Source organism: Anguilla anguilla, chromosome 6 (genome assembly GCF_013347855.1).
Source record: "Anguilla anguilla isolate fAngAng1 chromosome 6, fAngAng1.pri, whole genome shotgun sequence".
Classification (NCBI taxonomy): Eukaryota; Metazoa; Chordata; class Actinopteri; order Anguilliformes; family Anguillidae; genus Anguilla; species Anguilla anguilla.
In genome coordinates, this window is record NC_049206.1 from 31,164,634 (window position 1) to 31,185,849 (window position 21,216).

At 40.3% G+C, this 21,216-nt stretch overlaps 1 protein-coding gene across 2 annotated transcripts; it reads left to right on the forward strand.

Annotated features, from left to right (window-relative positions):
* Positions 1–8,867: 8,867 nt before the first annotated feature.
* Positions 8,868–10,875, forward strand: LOC118229848. Of its 2 annotated transcripts, XM_035422311.1 has the most exons (3): positions 8,868–9,105; positions 9,467–9,543; positions 10,222–10,875. In XM_035422311.1, the coding sequence occupies exons 1-3, from the start codon at positions 8,875–8,877 to the stop codon at positions 10,670–10,672; spliced, it is 759 nt and encodes a 252-aa protein (XP_035278202.1). In that variant the 5' UTR covers positions 8,868–8,874; the 3' UTR covers positions 10,673–10,875. The 2 variants fall into 2 exon arrangements, with proteins under 2 accessions (XP_035278202.1, XP_035278203.1); XM_035422312.1 differs by lacking the exon at positions 8,868–9,105 and having other exon boundaries at positions 9,422–9,543.
* Positions 10,876–21,216: the final 10,341 nt, after the last annotated feature.

Below are 21,216 nucleotides of genomic sequence, written 5' to 3' on the forward strand. Positions count from 1 at the left end.
CTATCAATGAAATGGTTTAGCTATTTCTCAGCATAATGACAGATTTAAAGAGTAAACGAACTCACCCGATACTGTCTTCAAATGGATCCATGCCAAAGAAAAGTAATTATTCATCCTCTCAAAGCTTTACCGGAGCGTATTATTTATTTAGACATTGGCAAAGTACAGCATAAATTGCGTCTTTTGTGAATATTCAATGTTTGAAATTGCAGCGAGAAACTGCAGCTGTAGACACAAGATAGTCTGTTATGTTATGGTAGCAACGGAACGAAGCGGACTATATATGTATTAGGCTACCGTCATTGTTTCATTATACCAGCGTGTTTTCGCGCGTGTGCACAGAAACTCAGAACCTATCAATACAATGGTTTAGCTATTTCTCACCATAATGACAGATTTAAAGACTGAACGAACTCATCCGATATTGTCTTCAAATGGATCCATGCCAAAGAAAAGTAATGATTCATCCTCTCAAAGCTTTACCGTAGCGTATTATTTATTTAGACATTGGCAAAGTACAGCATAAATTGCGTCTTTTGTGAATATTCAATGTTTGAAATTGCAGCGAGAACTGCAGCTGTAGACATAAGATAGTCTGTTATGTTATGGTAGCAACGGAACGAAGCGGACTATATATGTATTACCGTCATTGTTTTATTATACCAGCGTGTTTTCGCGCGTGTGCACAGAAACTCAAAACCTATCAATAAAATGGTTTAACTATTTCTCAGCATAATGACAGATTCAAAGACTAAACGAACTCACCCGATACTGTCTTCAAATGGATCCATGCCAAAGAAAAGTAATTATTCATCCTCTCAGAAAGCTTTTACTGAAAAACTTTTGGTCGCCTATCCTAGCATGCACGCTAGGTGGCACTGTCAGACCGTGCTTTCACTGAGAAAAAATAGCGTCGCCATGGTTGTCGCTTGCCGTAAAGAAGTTTACTCGATGTCGTAATCGTTTGGATTTGGAGCTCCAGCTTTTCCGCACCCCACCTAATGAAAAAGTCCAAATGGTGTGCAAACCATATGGCGGACATAGGTGCTCCCAATAGGAAAGTTGTAGAGCACATTCAGATGCATCAGTCGATGAAGTTTTGTGTTGATCTGACTTACGGTGTGGGAGTTATGACCTTTTAAACTATGATCCTTTGTTATAGCGCCACCATCTGGTCGACATAGGTGATTTTTAGTGCCTGGGTAGTGGGGTGCCATAGGAACCCACCTACCAAATTTGGTTGGTCTACAACTTATGGTTGCTGAGCCTCAGACATTTTTGCGGAGAAAACTGCCACGCCCCAACTAAAAAGTCTAAATGGCAGGCAAACAATATGGCGGACATAGGTGGGGCCAATGGCAAAGTTGTAGAGCACGTTCTGATGCATAGGTCGATGAAGTTTTGTGTTGATCTAACTTATGGTGTAGGAGTTATGGCCTTTTACGCGTTACCCTTTGCTATAGCGCCACCATCTGGCTGACATACGTGATCTTTAGTGCCTGAGTAGTGGGGGGCCATAGGAACCCACCTGCCAAATTTGGTTGCTCCAGGACTTATGGTTGCTGAGCCTCAGACACTTTTAGCGGAAAAAAATAAGAATAATAATCCTAACAGATACAATAGGGTTCCACCAGCTTCGCTGCTTGGACCCCTAATTAAAGCCGCACGCGGCGTTGGGAGGGGTCCAAGCATTGGCACCATCGCGCCCCCTATGGAGCGATTTTAAAAAGGCTTTGTCCTCATGATCATATGCCTTCACCCAAAATATCTACTGAATATCATGATGATCGTATGAAATATTGATGACTTATCGCCAATTTTGTGCTAAGAGACGCTGCGAGATGACTTAGTTGCGTCGCCATGGATGTGTACTGGCCGCTTCCCGTAAAGGCCTTTACTATGTCGTAACACTTAGATGGTCCGGCGTGTATGCACAGCTGCAGTGTTTCTGCGCCGCAACTAAAAAAGGCGTCACACTAGTGTTGTCACGATACCAAAATTTTGACTTTGATACTGATACCAGGTTTAGTATTACGATACTCAATACTGAAATGATACTTGAAACTTAAACGATGCTAATTCGATACTCGGTACCTAACGATACTGAAATTTCCTTGATAGATCAGAAACGTAATGTCCACAAGGGTTGACCTCATTTTCGAATTCATGGTTTATTAACAACCTGGTTCATTACAACCTTTAAGTTGAAGCCTCTTCAACATATTAATATGCATAGGCCTATAGTGTTACAACACTGAACAATAGAAAAATATGTTAAATATATTAAAAAAATTAAACAGTGTAAAGTAAATAATTTTTAAAACAGGTCTTTCACCTTTAAATAGATTTAAAAACAGCATATTTTAAGAACAATACAGCATCTATCTATAATGAAATATTTCCAAATTGGAACACCTATTGTTACTGAAGTGAACTGAGTCAAAGCTTGCGCTGTATCAAGGAGCTGAGTGCACAAGCGCAAGTCACCTCACTTGGCAACCTTAGTTGCTACTGCCTTCTAGTGAAGATTCTGACAAATTACACTTTTCATCCTCTCAATCAGTAATGCGGGAGACAATTTTCCCTGGCTTTTACATTTGACTCAAAACTACCGAACGTCGGAAAATTCTAATAGCGAACCGTTCATTTTTATTTTTATTTTTTTAAGTACCGAGAAAGTGCTGAAGTTTTGGTATACCGTGCAACACTACGTCAGACACATATTCCAATCCATTGCTCAGTTTAGCAGAGAATGCACATTTCAGAGAGCCACAGAGACAGATAGAATAATAACACATGAATGCACATTTCAAATAATAAATACGACATTGAGAAAAAACAGAAAAAAGACGTAATATCAACTTGCGAACTGCAAGCTGAGCGCAAAGTAGCCTACCGTTTTATTTATTTAGACATTGGCAGATAAGAAAAATTTTGGTTACGTTGACCTATAAAACGCTATTCCAAAAGCAAAATCAGACATGTTATACATCGTTAGAAAGCTTATACTCTCACCTACTGAATAAATGAATTGTCAATCAAGCCAAATTGCCCTAAAAAGGGCGACAACGACGTAAGCAACAGGTGTGGTATATATTTCGCAAACGGATTGTCCAAGACAATATATGACCACTCATTTGCAAAAGGGACATCTCTACGCGTAAAACCGATGGTAAGATTGTATATTTATTAAATGTTTAGTCCCAGATATTGACTGTAGAATGACATGGTATAATGTAAAAAACAAAATTGTCTTGTTTATTTCGTCATTCAGTGAGCAGCGTTTTCACTGCTGTATTGGCATATTTTAGGGCTAATGTCGGGTTTATCTTGTTGCTACGGAATATTGCATTACATTACATTACAGGCATTTGGCAGACACTCTTATCCAGAGCGACGTACAACAAAATGTATTACCATAACGAGGAACAAGTGTGTCGAAAACCCTAGAGGGCAGTAGCCTACCGTTCTAAGTGCAGGGAACAACCGCATAATTCAACTTGGACCCTGTAGGTTCAACTGATTAACACTAACACAAACAAGAACAGCAACAACGCAGTCTATGCAAAAATAGAAGCAATAGTTAAGACGAGTTAAGACTAAGTCACATACGAAACAACTACCTAGTTACAACCCTAAGCTTACAGTCAATGTAGAGATTAAATTGAGAATACGATTTCTCTCAGCATAATGACGGATTTAAAGACTAAACGAACTCACCCGATATTGTCTTCAAATGGACCATATTATTTATTTAGACATTGGCAGACTACAGCATAAATTGTGTCTTTTGTTTATATTCAATATTAGTAATTGCAGTGAGAAACTGCAGCTGTAGGTCGTTATGTTATGGTAGCAACGGAACGAAGCGGACTATGAGGCTACCGTCATTGTTTCATTATACCAGCGTGTTTTCGCGCGTTTGCACAGAAACTCAGAACCTATCAATAAAATGGTTTAGCTATTTCTCAGCATAATGACAGATTTAAAAATTAAACAAACTCACCCGACACTGTCTTCCAATGCTTCCCGACGGTCAGACCGTCCCCTCACTGATAAAAACTAGACCCTACGGCAATAGTTAAGACGAGTTAAGTCACCTACGAAACAAATACCTAGTTACAACCCTAAGCTTAGAGTCGATTTAGAGATTAAAATGAGAATACGATTTACAGCATTAATTGCGTCTTTTGTTTATATTCAATATTAGTAAATGCAGCGAGAAACTGCAGCTGTAGGTCGTTATGTTATGGTAGCAACGGAACGAAGCGGACTATATATGCATTAGGCTACCGTCATTGTTTCATTATACCAGCGTGTTTTCGCGCGTTTGCACAGAAACTCAGAACCTATCAATAAAATGGTTTAGCTATTTCTCAGCATAATGACAGATTCAAAGACTAAACGAACTCACCCGATACTGTCTTCAAATGGATCCATTCTCAAGAAAAGTAATTATTCATCCTCTTAAAACGCTTTTACTAACGTTCAGACCCTCCCCTCACTGCTAAAAACTAGACCCTACGTTGTCGGATTACTTGCGTCGCTATGGATCGCTTGCCGTAAAGTTTACTAGATGTCGTAACCGTTTAGATTTGGAGATCCAGCTCTTCCGCACCCCACCTAATAATAAAGTCCAAATGGCGGGAAAACAATATGGCGGACATAGGTGGTGCCAATGGCAAAGTTGTAGAGCACATTCAGATGCATCGGTCGATGAAGTTTTGTGTTGATCTGACTTATGATGTAGGAGTTATGGACTTTTAAAGTATGACCCTATAATTTTTTTAAAGAAATTAGTCTCGCTTATTTCGTCATTCAGTGAGCAGCGTTTTCACTGCTGTATTGGCATATTTTAGGGCTAATGTCGGGTTTATCTTGTTGCTACGGAATATTGCATTACATTACATTACAGGCATTTGGCAGACACTCTTATCCAGAGCGACGTACAACAAAATGTATTACCATAACGAGGAACAAGTGTGTCGAAAACCCTAGAGGGCAGTAGCCTACCGTTCTAAGTGCAGGGAACAACCGCATAATTCAACTTGGACCCTGTAGGTTAAACTGATTAACACTAACACAAACAAGAACAGCAACAACGCAGTCTATGCAAAAATAGAAGCAATAGTTAAGACGAGTTAAGACTAAGTCACATACGAAACAACTACCTAGTTACAACCCTAAGCTTACAGTCAATGTAGAGATTAAATTGAGAATACGATTTCTCTCAGCATAATGACGGATTTAAAGACTAAACGAACTCACCCGATATTGTCTTCAAATGGACCGTATTATTTATTTAGACATTGGCAGACTACAGCATAAATTGTGTCTTTTGTTTATATTCAATATTAGTAATTGCAGTGAGAAACTGCAGCTGTAGGTCGTTATGTTATGGTAGCAACGGAACGAAGCGGACTATGAGGCTACCGTCATTGTTTCATTATACCAGCGTGTTTTCGCGCGTTTGCACAGAAACTCAGAACCTATCAATAAAATGGTTTAGCTATTTCTCAGCATAATGACAGATTTAAAAATTAAACAAACTCACCCGACACTGTCTTCCAATGCTTCCCGACGGTCAGACCGTCCCCTCACTGATAAAAACTAGACCCTACGGCAATAGTTAAGACGAGTTAAGTCACCTACGAAACAAATACCTAGTTACAACCCTAAGCTTAGAGTCGATTTAGAGATTAAAATGAGAATACGATTTACAGCATTAATTGCGTCTTTTGTTTATATTCAATATTAGTAAATTCAGCGAGAAACTGCAGCTGTAGGTCGTTATGTTATGGTAGCAACGGAACGAAGCGGATTATATATGCATTAGGCTACCGTCATTGTTTCATTATACCAGCGTGTTTTCGCGCGTTTGCACAGAAACTCAGAACCTATCAATAAAATGGTTTAGCTATTTCTCAGCATAATGACAGATTCAAAGACTAAACGAACTCACCCGATACTGTCTTCAAATGGATCCATTCTCAAGAAAAGTAATTATTCACCCTCTTAAAACGCTTTTACTAACGTTCAGACCCTCCCCTCACTGCTAAAAACTAGACCCTACGGTGTCGGATTACTTGCGTCGCTATGGATCGCTTGCCGTAAAGTTTACTAGATGTCGTAACCGTTTAGATTTGGAGATCCAGCTCTTCCGCACCCCACCTAATAATAAAGTCCAAATGGCGGGAAAACAATATGGCGGACATAGGTGGTGCCAATGGCAAAGTTGTAGAGCACATTCAGATGCATCGGTCGATGAAGTTTTGTGTTGATCTGACTTATGATGTAGGAGTTATGGACTTTTAAAGTATGACCCTATAATTTTTTTAAAGAAGTTAGTCTCGCTTATTTCGTCATTCAGTGAGCAGCGTTTTCACTGCTGTATTGGCATATTTTAGGGCTAATGTCGGGTTTATCTTGTTGCTACGGAATATTGCATTACATTACATTACAGGCATTTGGCTGACGCTCTTATCCAAAGCGACGTACAACAAAGTGTATAATCATAACCAGGAGCAAGTGTGTCGAAAACCCTAGAGGGCAGTAGCCTACTGTTCCAAGTGCAGGGAACAACCGCATAGTTCAACGTGGACCCTATAGGTTGTACTGATTAACACTAACAAAAACAAGAACAGCAACAACGCAGTCTATGAAAAAATACAAGCAATAGTAAAGACTAGTGAAGTCACCTACGAAACAACTACCTAGTTACAACCCTAAGCTTACAGTCAATTTAGAAATTAAATTGAGAATACGATTTCTCTCAGCATAATGACGGATTCAAAGACTAAACGAACTCACCCGATATTGTCTTCAAATGGATCCATGCCAACGAAAAGTGATGATGCATCCTGTCAAATTGCGTAAATTGCGTCTTTTGTTTATATTCAATAATAGTAATTGCAGCGAGAAACTGCAGCTGTAGACACAAGATGTGTTATGTTGTGGCAGCAACGGAACGAAGCGGACTGCATGTATTACCGTGGTTGTTTTATTATACCAGCGTGTTTGCGCGCGTTTGCGCAGGAACTCAAAACCTATCAATAAAATGGTTTAGCTATTTCTCAGCATAATGACGGATTTCAAAGACTAAACGAACTCACCCGATATTGTCTTCAAATGGGTCCATGCTCAAGAAAAGTAATTATACATGAATTTACTTTTCATTGGCATGGATCCATTTGAACACAATATCGGGCGAGTTCGTTTAGTCTTTAAATCCGTCATTATGCTGAGAGAAATCGTATTCTCAATTTAATCTCTAAATTGACTGTAAGCTTAGGGTTGTAACTAGGTAGTTGTTTCGTAGGTGACTTAGTCTTAACTCGTCTTAACTATTGCTTGTATTTTTGCATAGACTGCGTTGTTGCTGTTCTTGTTTGTGTTAGTGTTAATCAGTTTAACCTACAGGGTCCAAGTTGAACTATGCGGTTGTTCCCTGCACTTGGAGCGGTATTTCTCTCTAGGGTTTTCCGACACACTTATTCCTGGTTATGGTTATACACTTTGTTGTACGTCGCTCTCGATAAGAGCGTCTGCCAAATGTCTGTAATGTAATGTAATATTCCGTAGCAACAAGATAAACCCGACGTTTGCCCTAAAATATGCCAATACAGCAGTGAGAACGCTGCTCACTGAATAACGAAATAAACGAGTATTTTAAAATAATGCCATGTCATTCTACATTCAATATCTGTCTTCCATTGCTTCCCCGACTTTCAGACCCTCCCCTCGCTGATATAAACTAGACCCTACGGTGTCGGATTACTTGCGTCGCCATGGATGTCGCTTGCCGTAAAGAAGTTTACTAGATGTCGTAACGCTTAGATTTGGAGCTCCAGCTCTTCCGCACCCCACGTAATAAAAAGGTCCAAATGGCGGGCAAACCATATGGCGGACATAGGTGGTCCCAAAAGCAAAGTTGTAGAGCACATTCAGATGCATCGGTCGATGAAGTTTTGTGTTGATTTGACTTACGGTGTGGGAGTTATGACCTTTTAAACAGGACCCTTTTGTTATAGCGCCACCATCTGGCCGACATAGGTGATTTGTAGTGCCTGAGTAGTGGGGGGCCATAGGAACCCACCCACCAAATTTGGTTGGTGTACAACTTATGGTTGCTGAGCCTCAGACATTTTAGCGGAGAAAACTTCCACGCCCCAACGAAAAGGTCAAAATGGCGGGCAAACAATATGGCGGACATAGGTGGGGCCAATGGCAAAGTTGTACAGCACGTTCAGCTGCACAGGTCGATGAAGTTTTGATCTAACGTATGGTGTCGGAGTTATGGCCTTAAACGCATAACCCTTTGTTATAGCGCCACCATCTGGCCAACATAGGTGATTTTTAATGCCTGAGTAGTGGGAGGCCATAGGAACCCACCTGCCAAATTTGGTTGCTCTAGGACTTATGGTTGCTGAGCCTCAGACACTTTTAGCGGAGAAAAATAATAAGAATAATCCTAACAAAAACAATAGGGTTCCACCAGCTTCGCTGCTTGGACCCCTAATAATCCGAACAGATACAATAGGGTTCCACCAGCTTCGCTGCTTGGACCCCTAATAATAATAATCCTAACAGATACAATAGGGTTCCACCAGCTTCGCTGCTTGGACCCCTAACAAGGTTATTGGGGTAACGGTATAATAGTTTCTTGTAAATCATTGATTATCTAGTGGTATAATACTATGTTATTCATCATCAGGTCTCTCAAAATAAAATTGATCACTATAAGGTACAGTATTAACAAACCGTGCTATTGTTTTTATTTAATTGTCACATTTGCCCCAGCAACTTACCTACTACCAAAATCAGTGCCAAATGTTTTGCTCTCTGCTCTATATTTAAGAACACTCAATCAGTGTCATGTTACCAAAGTTTTCTCCATGTACTTTTTTACAGATAGTACTCCGGGATTCAGACCCTGTCATACTGACATCATATCGATGTTCATGTCTGGCAGGCACTGCAGCGTGTAGTCATACGGTTGTCCTGTTGTTTCAAACCGCACACTATTCGGAGCTTAATGTGAAGGTTGTACCCCCCGTCCATGCCTGCACTGAGTCAGAGAAACAGTGGCACGAGCCCAGGACAGCAGTAAGCATTGAGATGCCATTCATATCATAGACCTAATAGTCCTGGTATTAATCATATTTAAGTATAACCAAAGGAACAACAGCATGAGAAGTCTAAAATTGTGTCGTATTTTTTAAGTGCAACTTAAAAATAAATTTGCTCTGTCATTGCTATAGTCCTGATTTATACTTTCCCTGGACTATTTGAAGGAGAGCAGTCCATATTTTAATGCATTTTGTTTTGTTGTCTTAGTATCTTAAAATATTACACATATTTTGCCTTACCAGGTTTTATTTTTTTTGTTTGTTTCTTTTTTGTGCTGTTTTCCTTTTTCCCTTTCTTCTCTCTTGTTGTGATTGTATGTTGTGTCTTTTTTTGTCAGGGAGTGAAACCTGGGCCAGTACACAAAATGGTCATCACCAAACCTAAGTCCAACCGGCTCACAGAAGGAGAAATCAGGTGAGCTAATGAACTATTACTGTAATTACTGTATCATACAGGGCGAAGCAATCTATAGGCTCATATGCTATAAGGAAAATGTTACCATGCACACACATTCAAGGGGATTATTGAATACCCCTGTTGTACACTTGTTGTCACAACAAAGTTGCAGGACTTGAGGCCAGAGATGAGCAGCTGATAAACCCAAAATTGCCATGCTGCATGTGACAATATTTAGAATCCACATAGTTCTTTACATTAGGGAACTTTATTTAAATGAGTTCAAACAGTGGCTGTGCAATAATCATTTGATCAGGTGAGGCACTAAGCCAAGGACTGAGTAGACACTTCTGACCATTACTCCCCAAGAGGCAATGGGAGGTTATGCGGTGGAACTGTTGGTTTATCTTGACCTAAATTGTGGGCAGTATGGGCTGCTAGTATGACGGCACTTTTTGTGCTAATCCCAAAGCTTTATGAACAGTAGCCTCATCACTGATGCCCATGCTTGCTACTAGAGGTTTCTCCACTGCGTTCGTTTTCATAGGTGTCTACAAATTCCAGTGTACATCGAAGGGGGGTGGGGATGGGGGTTAGAGTGGGGTGCACTGGGTGCAACAGACGGCATTTTGTCCATACAATTACCTTTGTCAATACATGACATGGGATGTCTAACACTCTTTTACTGTCTTTCAGAAGTACACTCCAAAAAGGCTTGGTTGGTGACCCCCTGGACCTCTCCTTGCTACAGATTGAGGACGCATATAAAGACTTCGATGTCACAGAGAAACCTCTGATAGCAAATATGGGCAATGGTGATGAGAAGACCCTTGTTCAGACAGCTTATGGCTTAGCACAAAAGGGAAGTGTGCTGTCATACCAGCAGCCCATATTGCCCACAAAGTCTGTCAGCATGCATCAAGATACTCCACTTTACCCACCACCGCCTCTTGGGGAGTACAGGCTTGCTCCGACAGTGTGTGTGCATGTGTGCGCCGAGGAGGAGCAGTTCCACCTGAAAAGCTTGACGGTCACACTAGACATGGCCAGAAAAATTGAGGTGTCAACAAGGGAGCAGGCATCAGACCAGGAGAGGCATCAGCTCCGTAGGCCTAGGATCACCTCCTCAGAGAGGTGTGTTTTGTGAAGGGTGAACACAATGCAGTCTCTTGCAGAGAGGATCCTAAAAGGAACTAGGCAGACAGCTGAGATGAGAAGAGGCACAGACATGGAGTTTGCAGTGGCAATGGAATACTGCAGGATGAAAAACGTCAGCTACACATCATGCAGCCTTGTCATCCACCCTGATGCCCCGTGGCTTGGAGCCTCATCTGATGGGTTCATTTTTGATCCAACTGCACAACCACTGGTTGAAATTAAATGTCCTAATGTAAAGAATTATGTAGACTGTAAATACCTTAAAATGCAGCATGGCACTTTGGCTGTCCATGAAAGCCACTCGTACTACTGGCAGGTACAGGGTCAGCTGTTGCTCACTGGCCTACAGTGGTGCAACTTTGTGGTTTTTGCCCAGGAAGACATGCTGGTGCAGCGCATCCATGTTGACTGAAAGATAACAGCGGTCATCAGAGAGAGGGTGGACCAGTTTTATATTAACATCTACATGCCAAAGTACCTGTTTGTCTCCAAAAGGCCTTGATCATTGGCAGAGGAGGGCTTTGATTGTTACGTGAATGGAGAAATAAACAGGTACTTAAAACTGATCGTGTACACAATGATTTATTTGTCAACCACAAAAATAAAAACATTTTACATTAATTTCTCATAATCATATATTTCTTGTGGTCACTATATTTGATATATTTTATGATTTCATAAAGTAATTTCTTACATTTTCTTGTATACACATACAATTATAATAGCAATATATATGCATAATATATACAAGTGTTAAAAACATCAGTTGGTACGTTTTGACAAACCACTCAGAACATACTGTATATGTAGCATACACATCTGTATATGTATAAATCTGCAACATTACTACAATTATTGTTAAGATCCTGTTGTCTCTAATCTAAAAGCTAGTGAGTCAAGAAACAAAAGAGATGGCTTCACAGGTGAGTTTGGGGAGCAGACTTGTGACGAACAGATAGGGCCAGATTTACTAACAATTTGCGGGGGGTTTATAGATGTAAATGAGTCAAACAGCATTTTTCTAGATTTACCATGGTGCCACAGCAGAGTTTTGCGCTTGTCTAATGAGAAAAAAGCTGCATTGCTAACATGTGCATATTTGGATTGATGCATATGTAATTTGGGGCATCCCAATGGAATACTGCAAAATACGGGAGGAGAGAATGGAGATTTAAGGATATGTTAAAAATGAGACACATACAAATATTCCTTAAAAAGGCATTTCCATGCTTCCACAAAAAACTCTCCATCATTGTTTGTTCCCTTACTGTTGTCAATAATGAAGCAACATAGCAAGCCTTTGAAATGAAATGAATAATGAAGAATAACCATCATTGCGATGACAGCTACTGTGAACTATGCAACCTAGGATCAGTACAATTTGGTTAAACTGTAAACTATTGACTAATTTGATGAGAAGGAGGAAGACAATAGTTAGCCTACATGGATGTGCAGTGTATGGGAACATTTGACGGGAATACTGTAATTTATTCATGAAGAGCAACTATACAAACATTAATGATTCTAACGATTTTAGTTTAACTGCCCCCCCCCCCTCACTCCGCTCAACTGAAAACATGCGGCGATGTAGAATTTTACGGCCCTGGCAGTAATTGGTAGTACACAGTAAATATGGCCCATAGAGAGGCTATTCAATTAGCAGTATCCGGAGAGGCTGGCTCAGTGAGACTATGCTCAGGCAAGTTCCTTGGCCCAAGACTTAACCAGTGGCTTGTTCTGATAGTTTGAGAGGAGGCAAGCTACTGCAAAAAGCTGGTTGATATTTCCAGCAATGGCCAGAGGGACAAGTGTCAAACAATTTGTTCTCTTAAATTCGCCGAATTATCCTCTCCACATCTATCCTCAACAGTGCTATGTCCTGAGTGACCGGCACTTCATCATGCGACAGCTGTGACTTTCTATTCAGAAAAGGTGGCCGGTAAACTTTGCAGGGCACTAGGCCATCGATTCTAAATCCCTTGTCCACCATGACAGCCATATCTTTGTCCAAAAGAGGGATAATGCCTGATTGCTTGAACAATTATTTATCACTGACAGAGCCTGAATACAATGAGAATACAAAAGTGACAGCACCATGGGGAGACACACCTAGCATTCCTTTGAGAGTAGCGTGGGATTTTTACTGGGAGAACATCTCACTCTGTAAGAGTAAACATGAAGGGGTCTGACATTTCAACTCTGTACAGTCAATAATGACTTGGGTATCAGCATACTTGCCAAACACACTCGGCATCTTGGCTCGCACTTCCTCAGCAGACATCCAGATCCCAACAGCGCCTAATAAGGTGTACAAAAAGTTAACCCATGTTTTGATGATTCGGCTGACAGTGGACTGGTGGATGTTGAACCGATGACCTAGATCTTTCTCCTTCAGGCCCAGGGACAGGTACACCAAGAAGAGGAACAACTCATTGATCAGTGGTAGGCATCTGTAAGGGTGGGAGAGGGTGGGGGGAATAACAGCCTGATCATCACATTTTAATGAGAGTAGTATTCTCATAGGTGCAGATCAGAGGAGGCTGGTCCATACAGGCAGAGGAGGTTGCTCCTCTATTTTTGAGAGGAAAGAGGGAGATCAAAATATAAAAAGAGTAATTGGTTGAAATAAACCATTACCAAATCTCAGTATCATTTTTAAAAAATTTCTCTCTTCTTTGGAAAAAATCCATTATTGAAATTCTGATTAAAATGCTTCAACAGCTACACCTGCAGGGCAGGCAAGAGGGGAAAGGGCTGTCTGTGTGAAGTGGTGGGGGGGGGGGGGGGGGGGGGGCAGAGGAGGACGGGCTCCTGCTGTCATCCTTAGGGCGGGATCTCTTATATCAATTTAATGTACTTCATTTTTTTTCATGCTAATCTGTTATTAGCCAAAAACGTAAAATGATGCTCCAACAGAGGACGTCCTCCCTAACCAATAAACAACCAAAAAACAATATTGACATTGCGTTGGTCCAATGATAATTTCCAAATTTCATCTTCAATTCTCTACCACTGTATTGTATTATAATGTGCAAATTGTGAACTACTTTTAAAGGAGTACCATGCTGATTTTCACACTTTCTCAGTTTTATGTGCTATTTGCACAAGAGGCATTGAAGAAACACAATGAGTAAAGTATTAAATATGTCCGTTCTGTATTTTTGGAGAAATATGCGTTTTAAATTTATCGTCCTATTTTCAACCGGTTGAGAAAGTTGTCAACTTGGTGCGTCACGAATACAGTAACCACTCCCCTTTCCACGCCCCGTAAACCCATGGATAACTCAAGACCCATAGTTTGCGCCGCTGGCTTACAGGCAAGACAATGCAAATATTTGACTAACATTAGGTTCACTTAAATTAGAGTGCCTTTTAAGGACTATTAGATTATTTCTGGTTATATTCATTTAGCTAGCTAGCTAACGTTAGCTAGCTAGGTAGTTTGATTTCATAAGGCAATGTTATTGATAACGTTAGCTAGCTAGTTTGCTTTTATGATGACGTTATAGTTGTGCTTTTATCTTAACTTGGCTAGCTAGATAGCAAAAATTATAATTGGATATAAGTCAACGTCCTTACCTTAGCTATCTATCGATACTTGATATACTACTAAGCTAGCTAGCTTGTGAAAATTCAGTCTCCCAAAAAGAGCGCGTATCATGGGGGTAGCTATGGTAACGGGGCACGGTCTGTCAATCATAGCTAACTGACAGTTCTCATTACCACGCCCAGACGGTTCGCGTGAACTTTTATAGTGGGAAATTTAGGCTTAGAAAAATAAGTTTTAAAGTACATTGAAATGACTGAATAATAAAAAAATTATGCACATTTGTTTTGTTGTTGCCTAAAGACAACTGGGAAGTGTCACGTTCAACCACCATTTTACTCCTTTAAACACATCGCTAAAAAATTACATTTCATTTAGGCCTTTTCAACCAGAGGAGGCTGTTCCCTAGAGGCAGAGAAGGTTGTCCAAATTTCCTTTTTTCAGATTTACGTTTCCCTTTTTTATCGAGCAGTAGCGTTTCTCAACCCTGGTCCTGGAGACCCACTACCCTGCATGTTTTACATGTCTCCCTGCTCCAACACACCTGATTCAAATGAATGGGTTGTTATCAGGCTTCTGCAGAGCTTGATGACGACCCATTCATTTGAATCAGGTTTGTTGGAGCAGGGAAACATCTAAAACATACAGGGCAGTGGGTCCCCTGGACCAGGGTTGAGAAACACTGAGTTAGCTTGTTGTAGCAGCCCTGAAGGACTGTTAAGCTAACAAGCTAATGGCGAGAATGGATTTGGAGGAAAGTGGTGCTGTTATTGCTAACAAGGCAATTAACGGCAGCATGAGTGAGGGGGTTACAGAGAGGCATGGACGCAGACGCAGAGAGTGGGATGGGTAAGAACATCTTGTGGATTATTTGTTGTCACAGCTATTCCACAGTTTGGATTACGCAGCAAAGGTAAGGATCAAGTGATTAGATGTGTCTTTCCCTCTTGTTCACCTGGCCCCTTTTTTATATTCATCCTTTGTGTAATATGATATATGATAATATTATATTTGTTTCTTATGGAAGATGGGGATAAACTTCAGGTGCATTACCTTACCTTAGTTGTATAGTAAATTTGCATTAGGTTGCTAGTTGGACTATTGCTACATTTCAACTAGTGTTGCAGGGTATACCGGTACATTTTCGGTACTTTTTTTACTATGTAAAAAACGGTTTGGTATTAGAATTTTCCTATGTTCAGTACTTTTAGGTCAAATGTAAAAGCCAGGGAAATGTGTATCCCGCATTACTGATTTAGAGGATGAAAGGTGTAATTTGTCTGAATCTTCGCTGGATGGCAGTAGCAACTAAGGTAGCCAAGTCAGGTGATGTGCGCTTGTGCATTCAACCCCGTTGATACAGCGCAAGCTTCGATCTATTTTAAAGTGAAAGACCTGTTTAAAGACTCTTTAGTTTACAACTGTTTAATTTTTGAAATATATTTAATAGATTTTTCTATTGTTTAGTGTTCTAACACTATAGGCCTATGCTTATTAATATGCTGAACAGGCTTCAACTTAAAGGTTGTTGATAAACCATGAATTGAAAATGAGGTCAACCCTTGTAGACATTAAGTTTCTGATCTATAAAGGTAATTTCAGTATCGTTAGGTACCAAGTATCGAATCAGTATTGTTTAAGTTTCAAGTATCGTTTCAGTATCGAGTATCGTGATACTAAACCTGGTATCGGTATCAAAGTCAAAATTTTGGTATTGTGACACTAATTTGAACATAAGAACATAACATAACTTGAACATAAGAAAGTAGAGATAAGTAACCAACTAGTGTAAAATAACATGACGCCGTGGGTTGGTTTTCCTCCTGTCCTCCCCAATTTTTTGAGTCACCAGCCGCCACTGGTGCAGATTAATCTGAAAACTTTCTATCTTTCTTCGGGAGCACCAGTCTTGGGGTTACCATAGATAATTTTGAAACTGTCACTTTTATAATACTGTTAAGTTATACACAACAAAATGAGGTAATGTGAAATATACCTACTGGTCGACGAGGTGGATCAGTGGCCTTGTCAGGAGCTGCTGCTGTGGCGGTGGAAATGGATGATTGTGTACCACCACGCGCAATTCTCCAAGGTTCAATCCGTTTCCAAAATACCAGTAGGTGGCGGTAGCTTGCAAATCTAAAAGTGTAAGGAAATTATATATGACCTTTTATAGCAAAGCATAACCTATTATTGATATTCTCTCAGGTGGTCCCTCAAGCAGTACATTGAACCAACTAATATTGTTATGCATACACAGCATCATATGTGTGTGTTTATGTTTTAACAAACATGTGGCACCTTTTTTAAGTTTTATGGAAAACTGGTGTAACAATACTTATTATTGTGGCCAGTGAGTGTATGTACATTACTGTATACAAGTTCACCTGCATATACTTTTTTTGTCTGTATTTTAGTATACTAGGTGGAGATAAACTCTTTAAATTCTTGAACATGAACACAAATCTAGAGGGTATAGGATATATTAACTTACCTGGTAAAAAATTGTGTCATCATCCGATCCTGAAAACCTCTCCAAGGCAAATGACTGCTACAGCGTAACCTCCTCCAGCTTCTTTCGTAGCTCTTCAATCTCAAGCTGCTGGGCCTCTATTTTCTCTTGTGCTAGGTCCAAAGCTTTATAATCGTGGCAGCGAAGAACCGAAGTAACATCCATCTCTTCCTCTGTTTGTTCATCCTCTGGCCATTGTGTTCGCTCCCACACACTTGGTCTGGCTACCGGCAGAGTATTCATTCCACGCAAACAACACCGGAACAGCCCCTTCTTTCAACCGCCGTTGCCCACCCTGAATGACATCTGAGATGACAAAATGTCTGCTACACAATGTGGTGCTTCGTGAAATGACCAAATTCTCATGTCTGATATTACGTTTACAAACTTTTAAAAATTTTCGTCTCTTCACTCAAAAAAATGAATGAGGTGGGTCGTGCACTTTATACTATTTTTTTATTTTCAGTTTACTTAAAATACATGTCTTTGTTAAAGTGACAGTCTCGAAGATTTCAGTTTCGTTCTCTATGGCGGTGCCAATGGCGAGAAGTGGTAATTGCAGGTGTGTTTTTGGACCTCACTTCCCACAGATCCAACCGGATCCAACCAGTGTCGCCTGTGTGACGTCAGTCAGTTGGCACGCCAACTATAACGCTTACATTGATCTGAACTGGCCTTAAGTTAGCTACACTACAACGTTGCAACAAGGTAGCATTGCATTCGAGAGACGGTTTGCGAGGTCGGTACCGGTCGGTAGCGTTAGCTATGTAATTTAGTAAAGTTACATTGTCATTAAATGTAATACGAAATCTACATCAACAAATAATATGATCTCTCATGTCACACAAAAACTTTTTAGGGTTCCATAACTCCCCCAAACCCCCCCCCCCCCCCCCTTCTCTGTTTTTGTAACGCATGCAGACACTGGAAAAAACAGTACGCCGCTCACACACAAGTGAGTTGAAGAGCGAGCCTGTTGCGTTAGTTCCGCCTACCCTCTCTGGCGGACTAACCAATGATGGGTGATGAAAAACGCGTCACTAACTGTGCGCCACTTGTGATTTTTTCCCGGGAATGTCGCCACAGACACCAAGTTTTTTAATCATGAATTATGATAATGATAGTATAAATTAATAGAAAAATAGGCTCAATCACCATTGTGTTACCCAATGCAGCGATAGATAGTGACTTAAAAGACATTTATTTTAATGAAAATCTTCGAGATTATTACTTTAAGTTAAAATATTTTTTTCTAACAAAGTCCATGTAATTGTGTCTCTCGTTATCTGTACAAAATATTAATGTGTTGTTTAATCACAAAACATTTAAGTTAAGTGAATTAGGATTGAGATACTTGCATCCAGAAGGTGGCCGTAATGCAAAGCCAGATGCCGTAAAACCCCAAAGAACAAGAAGATTAAGATGCTTCAGACTGCACATGCGCCAGGCCTCTTGACTGCTCCTAGTTTCCCTCCAAATCTTCATTGATTTAATTTTGGCGGACAAGTTTCTGTTGGTCTTCGTTTTCTGAATTGAAAGAGGTAGGAGGACATTTCTTTTCACCCGTACCTATTTTTTGTAGTATTTTCATATTGAGCATGATTGTATTTTGTGTTTGTGATACAAAAGTCAATGTTCTTTTTTGGCATGCTTGTTTAGTTTTAGAGAGCAGGTGGGTCTTGGACATGTTAGCTAGCTAACTTAGCTGCATGACCCAGGTCGATCTGCTTTTATCCCGCCGAGCCCCGCCAGTCCGTGAACACCTCTGGTGAACACATGTTACCACTGTGAAACCATATCATAGTCGGTATGTAAATATCATCGCATAAAAAACACGTTTTCAACGTACAAAAATGCCAAGTTACTCACACATACAAGACCAGTCCAGGCCTGCCATTAAAAGTATTGATATCAAAATGATGCCAAGTTACGGTACTACAAACAATATAGGCTATCTTGCCTCACCGAAATTAAATAAGATGTATTCCAAAGCAATGCTACCCAATATTTCCTCAATTCTTTCAAGTCACACAAGGTATCCTTGCGGTGGCGTAAGCGTAAACGCAACAGAAACGCAGGTGAAATATGGCCAGTGTATGTACTCACGGATTTGACGGCCATCCAACGAGCCTTGATTGAGAAAAGAATCAGCAAGCCCGTAGAATTAGAGCTGCCTATGTCGCAACTTGTGTACCCTACTGTCCTGCTCCGTTTTCTGTTATTTCGTGGAGATGCACTTTTAGTGTTTGTACGGTTTATAAGGCATTTTGATAGGCTTATCTGCAGGTAGGAATCCTCTTCGCTGTTTTGCTAAGCTAGAACCAGAAAACTTGATAGTGGAGAATAGGAGCAGACACATATGTCCCAGCAGGCTTTGCATGAGAAAATAACAACAGTGTGAGAGAAATTAGGATGGAATGATGAAATTGCGTAGTTGAAACAATATGTTTATAGCAGAATGGGCATGTAGGTGAAGGTTGACATGATAACAAACTATAGTGCGGAGTAAATAAAGTGACCATGAGCGAGCTTAGTTTCCTTATCGAATGGTATATATAACAGTCGCTATAAAGCATTAGCCGTTGAAGTGGAGGGTTAAGTAACGTGTGAAATCTATTGCACTAATGTGCTTTTCTCATGTTCAGTACTAGTGGTTATACTTATGAGTGAGTCATGATTTTAAATGTAATGTTTTAATGGGGAGTTGCAGAACGTACATACGTAGTAATTGTCTGTATGTGGCTAGATAGAGAACAGGGCGAGGTAACATTAATGTAGAAACGTGGCGTTTGCTGATAAGAAGGTTTTGTACGGTAGCCAAGTGAAGAAATATAGTTAGTAGAAATGGCAGTGGTGAACTGGTGTAACTTTTTAATAAAAGGAATACATTTGCCGTCATGAAATGCATATGGGTGGCCGCGAGTGAGTTTTGGTAAAGAAAATACAAAAGCGTAAGAAAACGTTAGTGTAAAAGAGGAAATTATCTGCCTGAGGGCGAGGCGAGATTCAATCCTTCAACCGGAGGTTTACCAGTCTGTGACTTTGTTAGTGCAGCACCATGACATAGCTATGCAATGTGTGAAATATCATTAGCAAACCTGTCCGTGGTTTTAAAGAACACAGGCCTTGCAATATTGTAGCCGGTTAATAACTGAACGTGCAGTGTATACGTCGGCGGGTAGAACGGCGGGTAGATATGGTGCAAAAGCAATAATTGAGAAGTAGTAGACAATTATTAGTGATGGTAAAAGCAGGTTAAAGAAACGTGTCCCTAGCTGGGCTTGAACCTACGACCCCATGTTCACAAGACTATAACCTTACCCACTAGGCCACAGGCAGATTAGCTGTTTAAACTGGAAATGTGTCAGAGTAAAAAGGTATGGGTATTTTGCGTGTGTATGCGAGTTTTTGATTGGGTCGTGAGGGTGAGGATTTGGCTGATGTCGGTAAAATGTCCAATGGGGAGACATATTGTTTTCTGAGATAGGCGGCAGGAAAAATAAGAATGAGAAGAAGAAGAAGAAGAAGAAAGAGAAGAAGAAGGAGAAAACGCAAAATCCCCTTAGTTTGGGGCTTTATTGTGTGGACATGTGGAGTTGTTTATGAAATCTGTCTGTTGAAATGGGGTCAGAATGTACAGAATTTAATGTTTTTAAGAGCTGAGTGTCTGGGGCTGTTGTGGTTATTTCTGTGGGGAACCCTGGAAAGTGCTAAACTCTCGGTGCTGTATAGGTATGGGGGCATGCCCCCGCCAAGGCGTAACTTGGCGGGATGGCGTACCTGCCATCCTAATTATATGTAAAGGAACAAACCAGGACGGGCTGTCTCGTTATTGGAAAATAATGTAGCCTACGACGGTTGTGGTGATGCGGCCGAGGCGAAGCCAATTGGAGTACCACAGCCGAAGTACATTATTTTTTATTACATTATTATTATGATTATTACATTATTTTCCAATTACGGGACAGCCCAGAGGGGTTTATTCCATTTATACAACGGGTTACCAACAATGACTGCATATGGTTACTTTTATATTTAGTAATTTTTATCGACTTAATCAGCTAAAAGTGAAATATTCCGCGGCCGTATGGGCATAATAATATTATTTTACCGTTGTCAAGCAAAATTGTGGTTGGTAGTTCTATTTGCACCGTTGTTAAGCAAAAACCTCTCTGGTCGTTAGTTCTATGAAACCAACGATTCTATCAAGAAAAAATAGTTCCTTTGTTTTATACCATAGAATTAGCACCAATTTTGGTCATTTGTCATTACATTATTTAAGAAAACTACATGAAATCATAACTTAATGAAATGAATCTCCCTAGCACTGTCTTGCTTTTTAAATGATGTGGTCGCGCAGTGTAGACATAGCGTCTTTCCAAGACACTCTGAAACCGGGTTTGAATGCCAGTTAGCTTTATGATAGGTTCGCCGTCACTTGTCACCTAGCTGATATTAAAATTCTGGGTTTTAG

What these genes read in the sequence shown, in the direction of transcription:
- LOC118229848 (XM_035422311.1), top strand. Translation starts at nt 8,875, where the DNA reads ATGTTACCAAAGTTTTCTCCATGTACTTTTTTACAGATAGTACTCCGG. An exon ending in GGCACGAGCCCAGGACAGCA is followed by an intron (nt 9,106 to 9,466) that starts GTAAGCATTGAG and finishes TTTTTTTGTCAG; the next exon opens with GGAGTGAAACCTGGGCCAGT. An exon ending in CTCACAGAAGGAGAAATCAG is followed by an intron (nt 9,544 to 10,221) that starts GTGAGCTAATGA and finishes ACTGTCTTTCAG; the next exon opens with AAGTACACTCCAAAAAGGCT.